We start from the raw sequence: 20,602 nt of genomic DNA, 5'->3' as shown, positions 1-20,602 counted from the left end.
ATGGGAGAGTCGGGGTTACCCAGAATCACCTGCCACGGTTACTTGGTCACGTGCTCTATCTCACCTTAGGTCTGCAGGCCTTGTTCCTTTGTGCTGGCGGGTTCCTCGCGGGGCCTCTGAAAGGCTCCATTCGGCCCTTCTCACCTCACCTCTCCCCGTCCAGCCCAGAGAGGCCCAGGAGGAAGAGGTCCTGACTGGATGAAACGCAGTCTGCAAGAGACAAAAAGATTGTGTTTTCATTTAGTTTACTCTTGCTTTTGTTTCCATTCAAGTTCGAACAGGGGGGCTCACCTGCTCTCACTTATCTGAGTAAATGATTGCTGAACCGTGTGGGAGAAACATGCAAACATCGCTTAATAGAAATCCTTGCAGCTCTTGGGGCTCCCAGGGGGCTCAGTCGGTTGAGCATCCGACTCATGACCTCAGCTCAGGTCGTGATCTCATGGTTCAGGGGTTCAAGCCCCACGTTGGGCTCTTTGTTGGAAGCACAGAGCCTGCTGGGGACTCTCTCTCTCTCTGCCCCTCCCCTGCTTGCATTTTCTTTCTCTCTCTCTCAAAATAAATAAATACACTAAAAAAAAAATTAATTAAAAAAAAAAAAAACACAAGCATCCTTTTTTCCCTGAAGGGACAGGAATCCGGGCCACGCACGAGCTGTCGGCTGCTGGACAGATGCCATCTAGTGATGAAACGTGGTAACTCCTCTTCCCAAGACACGGGTGGCCAACCCCGCAAATGCAGGGCTCACAGGAGGAGCCAGCAGGAGGCAGAGAGTGACAGTGACCCATAGGGCACTGCCCTTCTCCCCTGCCTGCCCATCCCGGTGATTCTCTGTTACATCTGGGGGCACATCTGGGGGGCCATACAGTCTAGGACCCGTGTGTTTCCATGTAGGACCACGTGCAATCTTCTGTGATGTTTTTCCTGCTCTTATTCCTGCATCAGTGTCCTCCGCCCGAGAAGTGACTGTAGTGTCCTCTGTGTCACCACTCCCGGAGAGCCCCCATGACAAGGACAGGACCGAGGGTGCCAACGGGTGTGCCTGCCGGCTTTGGAGACCCCAGGACGGTGCTGGGTGCCACACCCCTGCTCTGCACAGCTCTGAGGCCCCAGAGGAGGCTGCCTGAACCTTGAGTCTCTCCGTCCCCGAAGCAGGACGTTGTCTTTGGCAGTCCCTGTCTCTGTAGGGTTGGGCAGGGAGCAGGCTGTGGCAGGCTGCGGGATTCCAAATTTCTGGAACCCAATCCTGAACACCCCAATGGATGCAAAAGGCAAGCGGGGGGTGGTCCAGACTCACCCAGACACCTGCCCATACGCCCCTGGTCTTCATCAAGCACCGACCTCCTCCATACAAACCAAAGTGTGGAAGCAACCCAAGTGTCCGTGGACAGATCGACAAACAAAACGTGGTCTATCCACACCAGGGATGCCACAGAACCTTCCAAAGGAAGGAAATTCTGGGGGCGCCTGGGGGGGGGCTCAATTGGTGGATTGTGCAACTTTTGATCTTGGGGTCGTGAGTTTGAGCCCCACGTTTGATATGGAGATGACTTAAAAATATCTGGGACACCTTGGGGGGGCTCAGTCGGTTGAGCGTCCGACTCTTGGTCTCGACTCAGGTCATGATCTCACCGTTTGTGAGTTCGAGCCCCTACTTTGGGCTCTGCGCTCACAGTGTGAAGCCCGCTTGGGATTCTGTTTCTCTCTCTCTCTGCCCCTCCCCCATTCACTATCTCTCTAAAGAAATAAAAGGAAACTTAAAAAATACATAAAAACAAAGGAAGGAAACTCTGACACCCGCTATGACACGGGTGAACCTTGAGGACATTACACTGAGTGAAAGAAGCCGGTCAGGAAGAGAGGGTACTGCATGACCCCACCTGTGTGAGGTCCCCAGAGTGGCCCGGTTGGTAGAGACAGGAAGTGGAGTGGCGGGTGCCCGGGGCCAGGGACAGGGAAGGGGAGCTCCGCCCCCGGGGTCCCAAGATGAAGAGGGGACTAGAGACTGGGGCACAGCAGTATGAAAGTAGAAAATGGTCACCATGGTGAATTTTGTCTTGTGCGTATTTTACCCCGGGTTTAAAAAGACAAAAACAGAGCCGGCATCGTCCTACACACCCACACCCTGGGGAGGGTGGGGGCGCGAACGCAGCTGATGGGAACACGTCGGCTTCGTGCTTTCTTTCTCCCGCGGCTTCTCAGGCCACAGGCGCGCACACGGGCGTCACACGTTGGGGGGCCCCCGGGGATGGGAGAGAAGCCCGTAAGGGTGCCAGATGGCAGGGCTGAGAGGGGCGGGCAGCACGCGGAGGTGGGGAGGCGGCCCGCTGCTCATCCCGAGGCCGCACGCCTCCTCCAGCCATGGACGGGGCTGGGAGACAGCAGGTGCACGCCCTACTTCCCGTCTGCCTCGCCCTGGCCTTCTCCCTCGCCGCCCTGGGCAGCAGCCACTGGTGCGAGGGGACCCGCAGGGTGGCAAAGCCTCTGTGCCAGGACCATCCGGGAGGGCTAGGATGCATTCATCTCAACAGGGGCCACGGCGGTGGCAGGAGGGACGACGAGAGCCAGGCCGTCCAGTACATTTGGGAGACGGGAGACGACAGGTTCATCCAGAGCCGGTTCCACGTGGGGCTCTGGCAGTCCTGTGAGGAAAACCTCGGCAGCGCAGGTGAGCGAGCGTGGCCGCAGGTGCCGGGGGTGGGGGCGACAGAGGCAGGGGCTCGGGAGCCAGGCTGCCTGGGTTTGAATCCCAGTGCTGCCGCTGACAGCCTCTGTATCCTTGGGTGAGCTTCTTCACCTCTCTGGGCCTCCGTTTTCTCATCTGTGAAATAGGATGACAGCAGTATGTCAGCAAGAGTTATTATAAAGCGTAAATGACTGGCTTCCCTGCCTTGCAACAGTGCCTGATGTGGGGTGTTTGTAAGAATGCGCTTTGACCATTTGCTAGTGTCTACCCAATCCCCCGAGAACCCAAAGTGGCCCCGTCTGAGCCTAAACCGCATCCCTGCGCTTTTTAGGGGGTCTTGAAATGGCAGGTTCTCAGGGGCACCTGGGGGGCTCCGTCGGTTAAGCATCCGACTCTTGATTTCGGCTCAGGTCATGATCTCACAGTTCGTGGGTTCGAGCCCCGAATCGGGCCCCACACTGATAATGTGGAGCCTTCTTTGGATTCTTTCTGTCTGCCCCTTACTCTATCTCTCCTTCAAAATAAATAAATAAACTTAAAAATAAAATTTAAAAACTTACAAAAAAAAGAAATGGCAAGTTCTCTTGGAAAATTGACTTTTATCATCATCGGTGGGAAAGGATCCTCCCTCTTGGGGGGCACCTTCAAGAAGTAAGAATCCTTAACAAGCTAGACCTTTGTCTCTGGAAATCCTTGCAATAACCCTGCAGAGTAGGTATTATTTCTTCAGCTCACAAGTGAGGAAACTGAGGCTCAGAGTTTCAGGTCATATGGCTGGCGAGCCCAACCCCGCTTTTGCCGTATTACTCAGCCCCGGTTCCATATCTTTTGAACTTCTGCCAGTTGGTAAGGGAAATGGGAGAGGAAGACAAGAGAGAAGAGGGAAGGGAATGGTTGGTATTTGGAACACCTATTTCAGAAAAAAATTTTTTTTGTTTTACATCCTAAGGAACTAAGGAGGGAGGAGCTGAACTCCGCAGTGTCATACAGCCTGAGGGCAAACCCAAATCCATGCTTGGGGCCACAATGCTCTGCCCTTCCTCCTAGAAAAGCACACCTGTCAAGGTGGAAAGGAGAGGACCTCCCCCCCTTTTTTCTCTTGACCTCAGGCTTAACACATTAAATTTCTTGACCAGCTTTTTGTTTTCCCTGGAGTTTCTAATTGCCTTTTTTTCATCCTTATAGCATTAGTGGTTTCTTCTGAGGTCTAAGTAAAAGGCTCCAAGTAGGAACCCTCTCAATGCTGCTTACCCCTCTCCATCCTGCCCTACTGGGGGCCACCAGTGCCTAGTCTTACCCTTCCATGTGTCCCCGTCAGTACATATGGCCTTTGCTTTAAGTGTGGTACACACGATACAATAGTACCTAGAGCTAAAGCTACTGGAAGGGCCTCCTGCCCCTCTCCTCTGGGGGGGGTGCCACTATCTTCCTATACGTCCTCTCTCTCTACCCCCACAGACACAGGAGGCTCATGATCCTGCATTCTGGAGGGCACTGAAGGCAGTCTCAGATTTTCAGTTTGGAAAATATAGTCACCAAACCTATAGGGAAGTTGCTTGGGAATTTCCACTCCCCTTCCAAGTCCCCACGTGAGGTCTGCCTACTTCTATTTCCATAGCTGCATATAAGCACCACTCCGGTTATCAAATGTTTGTTGTGCATGAGAATCGCCCAGCAAGTTAATACAAGTCCAGGTGCCCAGTGCAGGAGATTCTGGTTCGATAGATCTAAATGGGGTCTAGATATCCACAGTCTTTTTAAAAAAATATATATATATATATTTAAGTAAGGTAATATTTATACATAGATAAGAGATCAAATCATTTAAAAACACTTATAAGAGAAACCAACAGTCCCCTGCTGCCTTCCTGCTCTATAACCTGGTCCCACCCTTCAGAGAAACCACTTTTAGCTCAGTTGTTTCTTCTGGTATTTGCCTCCATGTTTCAAAAACCATATGCTGTCTTCATGTTAGACATGATTTATTGACTTTCTGTCATGACAGATAAGGATAAATCTCTCATACCACCACATCCTATGTCTGTTCTCCCATCTTCCTAATATACTTATATTGTTGTTTTCTATAAATCAATAAACCAATAATTATTTAGACTGTATAAATATTGTTCATTACAGAATCAAGGAGGTGCTACCAGTACATTAAATTTCTTGTACAGCCTTTTGCTTTCCCTGGAGTTCCTAATTGCCTTTTCTTTTCCCATCCTCATAGCATTGTTTTTTATTCCCCTCAGCTCTCTTTTCTATCTGGTGTTATCTGTATCTCTAATAAGCTCCCCTGGTGATTAAGACACACACCAGAGTTAGAGAAGCATGCCCTGGGGTATAGCAAAGCCCTCTGGAAAGGGCGTTCTGAGCAGCATGGAACAAATTCACTAAAAAACATTTCCTTGTCAAGCACAAGATGAGGGGAATGGGGGGATACAAAGGTGAGTGGACCACAGTGGTGAGGATCAAGATGAAACTAAAACAAGGAAAAATATGACCATGGTTACCACAAAGATTCACATATGATATCAGAATAGAAAGGAGAAAGAGGTTATTCACAGCTCTGGGCATGGCGAAGGCTTCATAAAGGAGGTGGCCACTGTACCTCCAAGCAGGACTGTGACTTTAATAGATGGAGATTAGGATATTCCAGGCAGACAGGACAGAGTGTCTGAGGCAGAACAGTCCAGGTATTTGCATTAGAACACAAAGCAGGGTGGAAGGGGAAGCCTCGTTACAGAAGAACTTAACCCATGTGTCTCTTCAGTGTCACCCGAGGCAACTCTCCTACCCTGCCACGCAAGGTCATGGTCACTTCAGGACAAGGATCTGGGCAAGACAGCAAGACAGTGTTCCCTAGAAAGAAACACCTAAATGAACAAGATGAGAAGCACTGCTTCTCAGGAGCCAGGAAATTAGACACCTGTCCCTGAGCTTTCTGATAAAAACCTGTGACCCAGGCGGGAGGAGGGGGGCTTTCTCCACCTAAGAAGAGGCCGACAGCAGAGTTATGGGCCGTGAGAAGACCTTTCACACTTCTTCCTCTAGAGACCCGGAATCTCCTTGACATTCTACCAACACACACACACACACACACACACACACACACACACACACACACGCACACACACACACACACACTCACACACACACACTGCCTTCTCGTGGATCATACCTCTGCAAGGTTTTTAAATATATTGTCAGGAACACAGGCTGAATTCTAAGGAGGGTTGATGTTCTCAACGTTTCATGGACAAAGTCAAGTAGAAATAAAGAGTGGGATTCTTGACTCCTTTCTGATTTATGTGCATCTTATATACTTTTTTTTAATTTTCTTTTTTTTTAATGTTTTTATTTATTTTGGGGACAGAGAGAGACAGAGCATGAGCAGGGGAGGGGCAGAGAGAGAGGGAGACACAGAATCCGAAGCAGTCTCCAGGCTCTGAGCTGTCAGCACAGAGCCCAACGCGGGGCTTGAACCCACAAACCATAAGATCGTGACCTGAGCTGAAGTCAGACGCTCAACCAACTGAGCCACCCAGGCGCCCCTCATTCTTTGTAAAAGTCTTACCCAGACTCCCTCTTTCCCTCCACAGTGCCCAAAACTCAACTGAAGAGAAGTTGTCTTATAATTGCCAATGAATAATTTTGTGTCTATCAATCCAAAAAAACCCCTCTGTTCACATTTTTTATGCTTCCTAAGGTAATAAGTTCATCCGAGTAAACCACAGTCTCTAAATACCATCATCACTTTATTAAGAGCCAAGAAGAAGCATGTTCTCAGAATACCTTTTTTTCCCTCGGAGAGATGTGATCACCTTCGTGTGTTATGAGACGCTCCCAGAGCAAAAAGCTTAGAATGAAATTTTTACTAAAGAGTAACTAAATTAACAGCAAACACGCAAAGGAATAAAACAAAAGATACATGCCACAGGTCGCAAACCAATGCCCACAGAAGGTGGTAACAAAAGCAAATGAAGCAAGGTCATCAGAGAATACCAATGACCTTGAAACCTCATCCCCAGATAAAGAGGCAGCCCCTGGCTCAGCTCAACTTTATGGTCATGAGGGCTTACGTGCTCAATGTTGTCAGATCCTCCAAGTTTTACAGAAAAGTAAAATACTTGGATTTCCCCGTGAAAATCCCCAATTTTAAAGCATCTCGAAAACATTGCATAGGCCCAGGAAAACACATTGGCTGCGGAATATAGCCTGGGGCCCCCAGTTGAAGATCAGTCCCCATAAACATCTGCTCGTAAGTGTCATTTATCACAAGTGTCTGGGAGATTTGGGGTAGATGACAGAAAAGGATTACTCCCCTACTCACGCATACTCTCTCTCTCTCTCAAAAATAAATACACATTAAAAAAAAGAAAAGAAAAGAGAAGGATTACAGCTGGAGGTGAATGGGAGGGCACCCAAACTGCTCAAAGAGAGAGTCCCGGAGGAGGGGGGAGCTCAGGACACCTGACAGTAAGGACTCCATCCTGGGGAGGGTGCCCCTTGATCTGAGAAAGCCCAGGAAAGGGGTCTCGGGAAGTCCAACACCCCCTCCCCAGCTCTGATGTCCCCAGAAGTGTCCCTGGATCTTTTCCTTCTGAGTCAGCTCTGTCCTTGCAAAAGCTGACCTTCCAGGGGAGGCTAATCCAGAGTGTGATTTTAGAACATCCTCTGCACAAGCCACCTCCTCCCATTCCTTTATGCCACTGTCTAAAGTGCCTTTAAGTTTTTTTTAATGTGTTTATTATTGAGAGACAGAGACAGAGCATGAGCAGGAGAGGGGGAGAAAGAGAAGGAGAGACACAGAATCGGAAGTAGGCTCCAGGCTCCGAGCCATCAGCACAGAGCCCGACGCGGGGCTCGAACCCACAGATGGAGAGATCATGACCTGAGCTGAAGTCGGACGCTTAGCCGACTGAGCCCCCCGGGGGGCCCTGCCTAACGTGCCTTTAAAGGGGTGCAGCACCTCTGATCCCACACTCTGAAATGGAGATTTGAGATGAAAGCGTCCAATCAATGAGCCAGCAAAAGGTGTCAGTTTCCAATTCTTCGCTGTTGCACTAAACCCCAAAGGTCAAGGACAGAGGGGCCTGGGCACCCCATAGAGGGGAGGGGGTGAGGAACAAGCAGACAGAGATGCCGGAGTTCAGCACTGGGGACCCGGACACCAGTTCCCAAGCTGGCACGTTGCCCTGCTTGGCTGGTGAAACTCTATCGCCAAGCTCCGTTAACACCCGCCTCTCTGGCTTCGTGGGATTTATGAAGATTTTTCCTTTTAATCCCGCTGGCCTCATTCAAAAGGAACACCATTTCTGAGGATTCAGATTAATCAAGGGGTCACGACGGCCTGACATCTGGCCCAGGCTGACCTCAGCCTTCTAAGCTATTGTGAATTCTCCTAATCTCCTTGGCCGGCCTCCGCTTTCTTTTCTGCCCTGCCCCTGGCTCTGTACCTGGCCTCCATTTTATTCCTGAGAGAAAGGGCAGCCCTCCAAGGAAGGCAAGAGATAGAATTCGTCCTCCGTGCATTATGGAGAAAGACAGCAGGTGGGTGATGTGCATAAGGCACTGGGTCTCAGGTGTTTCGATTCCTGACTCTACCGACCTGTTTGCGTCTGGCCTCCAGATCTGTAAAATGTGGCTGTGTGCACTTGTCTTTATCGATAACAAAACACTCAAAAAAAAACCAAAAACAAATAAAAACATAAGGCAGTTCACAGAATCCTTTCGCAACTTTGTCATTGGAGGACTTCTATCATACCCATTTCACAGATGAAGAGACCGAGGTTCAGAGTGGTCCGATTACTGAATGGCAGAACCAGGCACAGAGGCCAGGCCTTGAGGATTTATGTGCCCCATTCTGTCCTTGACATGCAGTTGTTACCCCCTGCCGGCCTCACTCATTGGGTCTCGTGGGGATGACACGGGGGCTTACGTGAAGAAGCGCTCGCCGGCCCCAAAAGCTCTCTGAGAGCAGCGTGTGAGTGTGGAGATGTCCCCAGTGCAATGGCGACTTCCTTGGTACAACCAGGAAAAACTGGCCGAAGTTTTGCTGCTGCAACCCTAACACTGTGCCCACTGCCAAAATCAGAGAATCTTCAGGAAAACGGTTGCATCCATCCAAAGTGGGCTTAATTCAAAAGCTGAAGAGGCCACCGTGGCTACAGATTGGCAGACGGGTCCCCAGTGCTGTCATCCTCACCCCTAGGTTGTGTAAATGCCCTCCCCCGGGTCATGTGATGGGTAAAGCCTGAGACACGTTCACCAGAAAGAATCCCATCAGGGCAGCTCAACCAAGTGGCTGTATCATAAACCCAGCCTTTGTTCCTCTTCTTCCCAGAGCCCAGCAGAGGCGCAGGGCAGACGTGGGAAGCAATGAGGCCCCAGGGCGCTTGGTGTTTCGTGAGGACAAGTGTGGCCAATCTGAAGGTCTGTGGCATTTAGACGTGCACCACCGTGAGCGTGCACCTGTTCGTGTGGACAGTCCTTCCCGCATGAGCCTGACACGTTAGAAGGTGAACCAAAGGGAAGGGCTGTGTGTTGAGGAAGCAAGGCCATCAAAGAAGAGGAACCTTGACTCAGAGCTGGAGGAATAGGGAGCCACTGCAGGTTCTTGAGTAGGAGAGTTACCTGGGGTTTTCTCTCCTACAAAGGAGAAATAATTTCTGCGGTCGAAAGATGCTCCCCCAAGCTTCCTTCTGTCCCTGAAAACTTCCAGGAAAGGTAGGTGACGTGACCCTGGCCCTCAGGATACTTACAGTGTGCTATATTTAATAACAATCTGGGCCCTAACCACATGCAAACAGCCCCCAGTACAACTCATTTTATTTCAGGGAGATTTCGGTGCGTAGGAAGTGAGAGCGGCTTTCCTGTCCATTATTTCATTAAATCCTTGACGCGAGGCCAACGCGGGGACCGCTAAGCTTGGTTTAGGGCTGAGAAAGCCATTCCTTTGGAGAGGCAGTGATCTGTGCCCCACCTGGCCCTGTTTTAGTTCCCACCAGCCCAGACGGGGAGCAGCTCCGGGGCTCAGGCTTGTCTGCATCCTCTGGCACCTTCTGGGCTGTGCACCAGATTGCATCCAGTCAGTGATGCAGCGGGGGCGGTGTCCTAATGCGGCCCGAGTCCTAATGCTCCTGTACCAGTCACTTACCCTCAGGGGTCCTTGGAGCCACTCCCCTGAAATCTGCAGGGAAGAAGCAGGTGATTGTGCAGGCATCTGGGCATCTGTCATGGCAGACGATACTCCCAGGCTTCCGGGACCCTTCCGGAACACGAAATAAGCAGCCTCTGGTGCACACGCAGTAACTACCCCCATCCTTCCACGCTCCAGAAAGCACAGTAGGATTCCAATAGCGAGGTCACTTGGTAACAGCTCTGAATCTGCTCCAGTGTGTTTTTTAAAATCATTACAGGGGCGCCCGGGTGGCTCAGTCGGTTAAGCGTCCGACTTCAGCTCAGGTCATGATCTCACCGTTCGTGAGTTTGAGCCTGGAGCCTCTTCTGATTCTGTGTCTCCCTCTCTCTCTGCTTCACTCCCCTGCTTGCACTCTGTTTCTCTCTCTCTCTCTCACAAAAATAAACATTAAAAATTAAAAAAAAAACAACAATACAAACTTTGTTCCTTTCCCTCTAACCAGAGACAAACTGAGACTCATACCATAACGGATGCTGTTTGGGAAGGTGAGAACCTGTGGTCTAAGGCTCGAAGTATCAGCCCAGACGGGCTGGATTATGCCTCAGTAACAAACAACCCCCAAATCCCAGGGGTTTAAATCAACAAGTTCATCCCTAGTTCATTCCGCATGTATTTTTTAGGTTGGCGAAGGGTGACTCCTCCCCACAGCTATCCAGGGACCCAGGCTGATGGGGACTCCATCTGGACAGGCGCTTCTGTGATCACAGAGACAGCGGAACAAGAACCAGAACACTGGCTCTTAAAGCTTCTGACCAGAAGTGACCCACCCCATGCCAGCTCCCAGTTCATTGGCCAAAGGAAGTCCTATGGCCAAGCCTGGATTCACCAGGAGGAGATTGAATCATGCTCCTGTTGCGGGGCGGGTGGGGTGGGTAAGGGGGCCAGCACATGTCTGTGAACAGTAAAGCCATCTGCCACGTCCCCTAATCCTTGTTCGAAATGACCTGGGATAGGGGCGCCCGGGTGGCTCAGTCAGTTGTGCGTCCGACTTTGGCTCAGATCATGATGTCACCGTTCCCGAGTTCGGGCCCCGCGTCGGGCTCTGTGCTGACAGCTCGGAGCCTGGAGCCTGCTTGGGATTCTGCGTCTCCCTCTCTCTCTGTCCCTCCCCCACCCATGCTCTGTCTCTCTCTCCATTAAAATGACCCTGGATAGGGGCGCCTGGGTGGCTCAATCGGTTAAGCGTTCGACTTCAGCTCAGGTCATGATCTCACAGTCTGTGAGTTCGAGCCCCGCGTCAGGCTCCATGCTGACAGCCAGGAAGCTGGAGCCTGCTTCAGATTCTGTGTCTCCCTCTCTCTCTATGCCCCTCCCCTGCCCACACTCTGTCTCTCTGTCTCTCTCAAAAAAAATAATAAAAAAATTAAAAAAAAAAAATGACCCTGGATAGACTGAAGGTGCTCGAAACACAGTCTGTCCCTAAGAGAGTGAGGGTGCTAGAAACACAGTTACTCCTCCTTATGAGTATATTCTCTTTGTGTTCTAGGTGAAAAGTGTAGAAGTTTCCAGAGTATAATACCAGCTGAAGAACACGGTAAACACCCATGTTCTGTCCACCAGGGCGCCTCACAACGTGGGTCACTTTGTGTGTGTTGGGGGAGGCGGGGGGAGGGGCGGAGACACGAGAGAGCTCTTTGTGGTTTTTCCACAAAGTCAAGTCCAAGCACTGGAACCATCTGCCCCCTGCATGTGCCCTGTAGTCATCAGGGGCGCTGGAAAAGGTGACACAACCAACCTTGCCGGCAGGGAGGGGCGGGAAGCCCTGACCGGTAGTGTTTACCAGGTCCCAGGGCACGCATACGCCCACGGCGGCCCACGGCGGACGCAGGGCTGGGAAGAGATGGGCTCCCGCACCCTTCGTCTTGTCTGTGCCGCTCATCAAATCCGTGATGGTTTTGCGGGGTCTGTTTCCCCAGCGGGAGTGCAGGTTTTGTGAAGGCTGGATCTACACCTGTTTTGCCCATTGCTGGGGCCCCAGGACGCAGCTCACAGACACCAGCTTCCCTCCCTGTTCCTCTGTCTTACCTCCACCTGCAGCACAGTGTCTCCTAGAAGCGGGCGGGATGCCCTCCGGAGGGCAAAGGATCGGCCCACACAGATACAAACAAGGTTTCGGGATCTCTAACCAGGGCTCCTAAACGCTCAGCCGCCTCTGCCTTCTTCCTTAAGCTTGGTGTCTTCTTTAAAAAACCAAGATTGGGCCGCCTGGGTGGCTCAGTCGGTTGAGCGTCCGACTTCGGTTCAGGTCATGATCTCACGGTCTGTGGGTTCGAGCCCGGCATCCAGCTCTGTGCTGACAGCTTGGAGCCTGGAGCCCGCTTCGGATTCTGCGTCTCCCTCTCTCTCTGCCCCAACCCACTCGCATCCTGTCTCTCAAAAATAAATAAAACATTATAAAAAAAAAAAATAAAAAAAAAATAAAAAGACCAAGGTAAAGTCTTCTGGTCAAATCCAAACAACGTACTAACTTCTGAACTGGGGAATAGAGAGGCCACCACCCCCCCAGCCTCTCTCCTGTCCCCACATCAGACTCCTGCTTTATTGTTGTTGTTTTTATTTTTCCCCCTCCCAGCGAAGGACAATCTTTTAAAAAAATATATTTTTAATGTTTATTTATTTTTGAGAGAGAGAGAGAGAGAGACAGAGCATGAGCAGGGGAGGGGCAGAGAGAGAGGGAGACACAGAATCCGAAGCAGGCTCCGGGCTCTGAGCTGTCAGCACAGAGCCTGACGCAGGGCTCGAACTCACAGACTGTGACATCATGACCTGAGCTGAAGTTGGACGCTTAACTGACTAAGCCACCCAGGAGCCCCTGTTTTCTGTTTCTTTTTACATGCTGACAATCTCTGTATTTTATTTTTTAATTTTTTAAAAATTTTTAATGTTTATTTTTTGAGAGAGAGACAGAGCATGAGCGGGGGAGGAGAGAGAAAGAGGGAGACACAGAATCCGAAGCAGGCTCCGAGCTGTCAGCACAGAGCCCGACACGGGGCTCAAACTCACAAACAGTGAGATCATGACCTGAGCCAAAGTCGGATGCTCAACCGACTGAGCCATCCAGGCCACCCTGTTTTTGTGTCTTAGAAGTGAACAGGATCAAAGGGTTCGACATCACGGTGCTTCTTTTTTTTTTTTTTTTTTTTTTTTAATTTTTTTTTTTTAACGTTTTATTTATTTTTGAGACAGAGAGAGACAGAGCATGAACGGGGAAGGGGCAGAGAGAGAGGGAGACACAGAATCGGAAGCAGGCTCCAGGCTCTGAGCCATCAGCCCAGAGCCTGATGTGGGGCTCGAACTCACGAACCATGAGATCGTGACTGAGCTGAAGTCGGACGCTCAACCGACTGAGCCACCCAAGCGCCCCGACATCATGGTGCTTCTGAACTCTCCAGGCTCAATGTCTCTATCATCCTCACACTTTGCAGGACTTTTGTGGCTGTCCATTGGGGCCGAGATCCTGAACATCCTTCTGGTGTTGACGAGTGCCGTCCTCCTGGGCTCCGGAGTGAGTTCTCAGAGCGCTGGTTTCCGCTGGCTCAAGGTGGACGCCTCTGTAGCCATCCTCACGGTGCTCGCAGGTACTTGTCGACAGCAGCCAACAGGGGATTCCCCACAGCCTGTCCCAGCGGGAGGGACAAAGCTCCGGGCTGTCTGTCCCCACTGCCAAAGCGCAGGCTGGCTCTTCTCCTGTCAACGGCCCGTTCAGCAGGACAGCTGGCTGGTCCACCGGAGAAGTCACTGAATAAATCCCATTGGAGGGGCAGGGGGCGGGGGAAAGCAATGATGCTTTGGCTGACGGATGAAAAGAAAGGGGATGGAAAATAAAATGTATTACTGGGTCTTTATCACAACCCTGGGAAGGAGACACATTGGCTCTGAGAACAGAAATTGCCTAATGTCCCACAGTAGTTTGTCAGGAAATCCTACCTGGGTGTCAGTTCTCTGCTACGTGAGTGCTGTGTGACCCCAGGCAAGTTACTCAACCTCTCTAAGCCAGCTACCTCCAGTGGCTATAGTGATGACTAAGTAAATGCACCTACTCTGTGGGAAGAATGCAAGAAATGGTTGCTTGCTGAAAGTCATTATCAAGCTCGATGTACGTGTAAGAATAAAGAACTCCCTTTCTTTGGGGTGGCGGTCTTCCTTCTGTATCCTCCTCTGTATCAGAGCAGCTTCATTTGGTCTCCGGAGTGGCCTTTCCATCAAGAAAAGGACCCCCAACAGATGACTTCCTTTGTTTCTCTGTCCTCATACCCCAAGCCCTGCTAACAGTACATCAGTCCAGCCGGGAGCTCACTTCTGTGCGTGATAAGTATCAGGAGTCTTTCCCAAGCTTTATCATCAGCGAATAGGGTGATAAAATCCAATTTCTGGATCTTCATAACAAAGAGGTAGGCCATGGGCTCTTGGAGACTCCTCCCCAGGTCCTGGCACCCTCCAGTGCTCCCCCCAACCCCTGCCAAGGTCATGAGTAAGCCTCTTTCTGGACGTCTGTTCAGTTTCAAGTGTGCAAACACAGTTTCAGGTAGACTGTTGGAGGGTTTACATCACAAGGACTTTAGATGGCCCATTAATATATAAATAATTGCCCCCACCAATTAAAACTCATTTCTATTTGGGCCCCTGAAGCTGATCCCCACCTGGCCACCATTTGCCACGCATTTATCCAATGAAAACACGCGTGAGATTAGACTCCCCACAAAAGAAAGACACAACAACGAAACAGCCAGCATTTAAAAGTGAAATCCAAGGCAACTTTCTTGGGTTTTTTATTTTTATTTATTTATTTTTTTAAATTTTTTTTAACGTTTATTTATTTTTGAGACAGAGAGAGACAGAGCATGAACAGGGGAGGGTCAGAGAGAGGGAGACACAGAATCTGAAACAGGCTCCAGGCTCTGAGCTGTCAGCACAGAGCCCGACGCGGGGCTCGAACTCACGGACCGCGAGATCGTGACCTGAGTCGAAGTCGGACGCTCAACCGACTGAGCCACCCAGGTGCCCCAATTTCTTGGGTTTTTTAATGTTTATTTATTTCGAGAGAGAGAGAAAGAGCTCGAGCAGGGGAGGGGCAGAGAGAAAGGGAGAGGAAGAATCCCAAGCAGGCTCCGTGCCATCAGCACAGAGCCCGAGGTGAGGCTCGAACTCACAAAACGTGAGATCATGACCTGATCTGAAATCAAGAGTTGGATGCTCAACCGACTGAGCCACCCAGGCTTGCCCCCCGCACTCAGATTTTTCCCTAAAGTATCCCAGAGTTAGCAAACCATCCACACGCAAAAGAAGTAACAGAACAGAACCCCGTGGAGTGTGGCTTCAGGCCAAATGTGGTCCAAGGACCCCTCCTCTGCCCTGGGAAGGAGAGACTGGAGCATCGGTGCCTCTGAGCACAGGGACACAGGGGCATGACACACGGGGAGAGGTGGCCACGGGAGGAACAACACGTCAGAGGAACACACGCCATATGCATTCAGGACAACGAGGAATTGGTGTGAATGTGACGGGGGACCTGCTTGGAAGGGTTCAAGAAGGACGCTCCTGGGGTTTACATCCAACTCGCGCAAGGTAGGGAAACCCCATCCCCACCTGTGGCTCACAAAGCTTTCCTCGTGCAGGGCTCCTCGGGATGGTGGCCCACATGATGTACACAACCATCTTTCAAATTGCTGTGAACCTTGGTCCCGAAGACTGGAAGCCTCAGACGTGGGACTACGGCTGGTCATACTGGTAAGTTGCTGGCCGTGGTGCCCAAGCCCCGACGGCCCCGCAGGGTTACACGCAGGTTCTGTAAGACTACCGACCTTGGCCATTGCTCTGCTGTCTGACTTTGGGTTGATTTCTTAACCTTTCTGGAGCCCAGCTCTCTCATCTGGAAGGTAATGAGACCTGTCTCATGTGTCCCTAGGCATTCAAAGAGATTATGTTTGTAAAATCCTTGGCAAAGAGTCGAGCCCTCAAGAAATGGGGATACTGGGGGCTCCTGGGTGGCTCAGTTGGTTGAGTGTCCGACTTCGGCTCAGGTCATGATCTCACGGTTCATGGGTTCGAGCCCCGCGTTGAATTCTGTCCTGATAGCTCAGAGCCTGGAGCCTGGTTCAGCTTCTGTGTCTCCCTCTCTCTCTTCCCCTCCCCTGCTCATGTTCTGTCTCCCTCTGTGTCAAAAATAAACACACATTAAAAAATAATAATAAAAATATTAAAAAATAAATAAATGGGGATACTGATGTTATCCCATTCTTAAACATGGCTTACGGGGAAGAGTCCTGAGTTATAATGCTGCCTAATAAATACTTCAATCATGAGAGACCCTACCCCTGCTTCTAATGGACAGATAAGTTGTGTTCCTAACAGAAAGTCTCAGTCATGTCACATTATACAGGGGCGCCTGGGTGGCTCAGTCGGTTAAGCGTCTGACTCTTGATTTCAGCTCAGGTCATGATCCCAGGGTCGTGGGATTGAGCCCCGTGTTGGGCTCCACGCCGAGCTTGGGATTCTCTCTCGCCCTCTCTCTCCTCCTCCCCCCACCCCTGCTCGTGATCTCTCTCAAAAAACGGTATTGGTTCCAATATCATTTTGTTTTGTTTTGTTTCCTATTACTTGTAATTACTTAACTTCTAATCAAAGAAGTACATACAAATAGTTTTTAAAACTCAAACAGTATTGAACAGGGGTGCCTGGCTATCTCAGTCAGTAGAGTGTATGACTTTTGAACTTGGGGCTGTAAGTCTGAACCCCACATGAGGTGTAGGGATTGCTTAAAAATAATATCTTTTTAAAAAATCATGGGTTGGTTAAGCGTCCAACTTCCACTCAGGTCGTGATCTCACCACTCGTGAGTTCGAGCCCTGCGTCGGGCTCTGTGCTGACAGCTCAGAGCCTGGAGCCTGCTTGGGATTCTGCGTCTCCCTCTCTCTCTGCCCCTCCCCTTGCTCTCTTTCTCTCTCAAATATAAATAAAAACATTTAAGGATGTTTAAAAATTGAAAATAAAATGGCATTAAATATAGCAATCTCTCAATTCCGTCTCCTCCTATCCCAGTCTTCCAGCCCCAACCAAAACCCTCCACATTCCTCTCTGCTCTGGACCCCCTGCCCGGAGGTTTGCCACAGTGCTGTGAGCAGAGAGCTGTTTCTGGGCCCCATGTCATTATCTAACTTAGTTCACATTCACATTTTGTGGGAGCACATCCCCCAGTAGCTTTCTAAGAAAGGGTTCGAGGAGCAAAGATATTATTTTATTTCGTGCATATTTGGAAATGTATTTATCCAATGCTCTATATTTGATAGTTTAGCAGCGTGCATAATCCTTTGCTGGAAATCATTTTCCCTTAAAATGTTGAAGGTGTGGCTCCATTTCCTTCTAGAATCGACTGCTTCTGGCACGAGTTCCATACTATTCTGATTCATGTCCCTTTATAGGTAAGCTGCTGCTTTCTACTCTATTATTGGTATTCCGAAATGTCAGGATGATGCACCTTGGAGGGAAAATCTCTCATTCACACTCATTCTCCCTTTCCTGTGCTTGACGGGCCCTTCAATCGGAATATTCACATCCTAGAATTCTGGGGTTTTTTTCTGGTATTATTTCTTTGATTATTTCCATTTCTTAGCTTTCTGTTCCCTCTTTTTTACATTCTTTAAAAATGTCTTTATTATTTATTTTTGATAGTGAGCATGAGCAGGGGAGGGGCCGAGAGAGAGAGAGAGGGAGACACAGAATCCGAAGCAGGCTTCGGGCTCCGAGCTGTCAGCACAGAGCCCGATGTGGGGCTCGAACCCACAAACTGTGAAATCATCTCCTGAGCCAAAGTCAGATGCTTAACCGACCGAGACACCCAGGCGCCCCATGTTTGTTTGTTTTTTAATGTTTATGTATTTTTTAGAGACAGAGTGTGAGCAGGGGAGGGGCAGAGAGAGAGGGAGGCACAGAATCCAAAGCAGGCTCCAGGCTCTGAGCTGTCAGCACAGAGCCCAACACGGGGCTCGAACCCACGAACCGGGAGATCATGACCTGAGCCAAACTCAGATGCTTAACCTACTGAGCCACCCAGGTGCCCTAGGTCTTTCTTGTTTTCTAATTACTCCTTTTCTAAATATCCTGATCTTGCTTTGTTCATGCAATAGCTTCTCATATGTCTCTGTAGATAGTTATCAAAAGGTTTTCTTCTTGGTGTTTTCTTCTGTTCTTAGCTCTTTTCTTTGGATTTTTTTTTCTGTTTGTTGTTGGGCTTTCCCCCTAGATGTTGGTGTCCTTGAGGGTCAAGTCATGTTTAGGGATGATTGGAAACTCTGCAGCGAGTTTAGAACTTAGCTACAGTAGGCTTCTTTGTAGGTAATTGGAGGTGGAGGCTTCTCTTCTACCTGGGAATTTCGTCCCCCGAAAATACACACTCGTCACTTGGCAGAGGTTATTTCTCTTTCATTCCTCCTTGTTCCGTGGAAGATGAAAAGTGTAGATAGACCATCATCTCCGAACGTAACAGGTTTCCAGAGGGTGGGGATATAAAGTAACAACACCCAGGGCCGGTGTCCTGCGTTAGAGCCAAGAGCAACAATAACAAAAAAGCAACACTTCTGTATCAGCAGATCCCATGCTGAGTACTTCCCACACATTAGTTCATTAAATTCCTCACCACCGCCCTGTGTGCAGTGTTACTATCCGTCAAGTTTCGCAGATGAGGAAACTGATACAGAGAGGTGAAGTCATCAGCTCAAGGGTGCACAGTTCCTAAGAGATGGGCGTAAACCCACAGTGCACATTGGGCACAATGACTCCGAAATCTTTTCTCTTAACAACACTGTTGGCTGGTGTCCGAAACTTGTGATCCAAAGTCCGGGTCCGAGCTCAGTGGAACTACGAGCTGGATTTTCATCAGACTGACCTCCCGCAGGAAGGAAACCACAGCCCCACACTCTTCCCTAACTGTGCCTTTTGTTGACAGCCTCGCGTGGGGTTCTTTCGCGCTCTGCATGGCTGTGTCGGTCATGGCCGTGAACAGATACACGGCAGCCCGCCTGGAGTTCATAGAGAAGCAGAGGGTACGGAAAGGCAGTAAGCACTCTCAACACAAATTCCCGGAACCCAAGTCTTCAGAAAGTGTTCGGGAAATGGAAGCTGCTCCCAGCCCTGCCGGGCATGCCCTTGTGAGTGCATCTGAGCACCTGCCACCAAATGCCCCAGGGAAGGTGTCCATGTGCTAGCCACAACCTACCAGCTCTGCAGAGGCAGACCAGCCAGGCACTTACGTCCACAACGAACATCTCTGGGGTGGACTTCAGAAGGCTGTGGTCCGGGTAAACTTTCTACCCATCATCTTACCCTTCATTAAACACCTTTGGCTTCAGCTACTGGTTCCCCGTAAAATGCCAGTGTCTTTAAGTGAGATCACTCTTACAGAAGATATCAACCATTGACACTCTAGTATAAATCAGCATCTCAGGCTTTCCTGACAGTGAGTTTAATCGAGGTAACCAAAGGAGATGGGACATGTGAACACTGAGGGTAAGAAGTTTTGAAGACAGGGGAAAGCAAGGTTCTAACTACCAAAAGTATAAAATGTGTTGCCCGCACATGTTTGTTGATGGAAGGGTATCCAGAAATTTTTTCCCTTAATTAACAGACACAGATTGATAGCCTGTGTGACTATCCCATACTTCCTTTTTTTTATTTTCATCAAGAAGCCACGAATTTAAATTTAAAATATTAGTTTTGTGTTACTTTAAATATATATTTTCTTCGAAATTTCCTCATTTCTACCTATAGTAAAATCTACTTAGAAGAATAATCAAGTGATAAAACAAAATGAGAACAGCCGGATGGAATGACACCTTATCGCAACTAAGTAGAACAAATGTTGGAAATGTTGTACTTAAATTGCTAGGCACTTTTGCTTCTAAAAATAAACATTGCTATGGGGCTTCCGGGTGGCTCAGTCGACTGAGCGTTCAACTTTGGCTCAGGTCATGATCTCATGGTTTGTGGGTTCAAGCCCCATGTCGGGCTCTGTGCTGACAGCTCGGAGCCTGGAGCCCGCTTCAGATTCTGTGTCTCCCTCTTTCTCTCTGCCCCTCTCCCACTCATGTGCTCTGTCTCTGTCTCTGTCTCAAAAATAAACATTTAAAAAAAATTTAAAAAAAATTGCTAAACGTGCAAGTTGTGTTTAAAGCAGTGGTGTTCTGCATGGTTCCTAATGTGTTGTTATAATATTATATAAACTTATCTTATATTTTAAACTAACATATCATTGAGGCCACAGGTTGCTGAAGACATAATTTAGGTTGCTGTTTTCTTTTTTTTAAATAAGCTGCTAAATTATAACAACCCTAATTATGCCCTAACTTAGATTCATCTAAAGAAAGTATTCATGTGTTTAGTGAACGTGTCATTTCTGGAAAAATGAACAAACTATCCCTGAATGTTATGAATAAAATCACTTGATCTGCTTATGCCGAACGGTAGCCACAGAATAAGGAGAAATCAGCTAAGTTCTTCATGTTTGGGGCTCTAGTCAGGTATGTGCCCAATGAATGATGGCCGCATGGAATTTTGTGGTTTGTCGAACCAGGCATATTTGGAGAGATGTCGGATGGATTTTTGCCAGAATAAGCCCAACCAGGAGGGCGTGCTGAGGTCTCCCGCACTGTTTCCTCACCTAGAGCAGGGGGGTTCCATACCCAGTGGCCTCTGCCCTCCACAGTGTACAGGGTCCTTTG

At 49.4% G+C, this 20,602-nt stretch overlaps 1 protein-coding gene and 1 long non-coding RNA gene across 2 annotated transcripts in view; one reads left to right on the top strand and one right to left on the bottom strand.

The window, feature by feature from the left end:
- Positions 1-2,198: 2,198 nt before the first annotated feature.
- GSG1L2 (GSG1 like 2) lies at positions 2,199-19,988 on the top strand. Its single transcript, XM_060647284.3, has 5 exons — positions 2,199-2,668; positions 11,377-11,424; positions 13,316-13,468; positions 15,506-15,617; positions 18,832-19,988. Exons 1-5 carry the CDS (start codon positions 2,362-2,364, stop codon positions 19,088-19,090), a joined length of 879 nt encoding a protein of 292 aa, XP_060503267.1. The 5' UTR covers positions 2,199-2,361; the 3' UTR covers positions 19,091-19,988.
- LOC132688324 (uncharacterized) overlaps positions 13,463-20,602 on the bottom strand; it is a 19,588-nt gene continuing 12,448 nt past the window's right edge. Inside the window, exon 3 of the long non-coding RNA XR_009614490.3 lies at positions 13,463-13,682. This is a non-coding gene — a long non-coding RNA (uncharacterized LOC132688324). The remainder of the gene's footprint in view (positions 13,683-20,602) is intronic.

The sequence above is a fragment of the Panthera onca genome, chromosome E1, assembly GCF_046562875.1.
Source record: "Panthera onca isolate mPanOnc1 chromosome E1, mPanOnc1 haplotype 2, whole genome shotgun sequence".
Classification (NCBI taxonomy): domain Eukaryota; kingdom Metazoa; phylum Chordata; class Mammalia; order Carnivora; family Felidae; genus Panthera; species Panthera onca.
Note: the sequence above shows the minus strand (reverse complement) of the source record. Positions and strands in the feature narration are given on the sequence as shown.

Coding starts and splice junctions, on each gene's coding strand:
- GSG1L2 (XM_060647284.3), top strand. CDS start 2,362: ATGGACGGGGCTGGGAGACAGCAGGTGCACGCCCTACTTCCCGTCTGC. Junction 2,669..11,376: donor GGAAAACCTCGGCAGCGCAG/GTGAGCGAGCGT, acceptor TTTGTGTTCTAG/GTGAAAAGTGTAGAAGTTTC. Junction 11,425..13,315: donor AATACCAGCTGAAGAACACG/GTAAACACCCAT, acceptor CACACTTTGCAG/GACTTTTGTGGCTGTCCATT.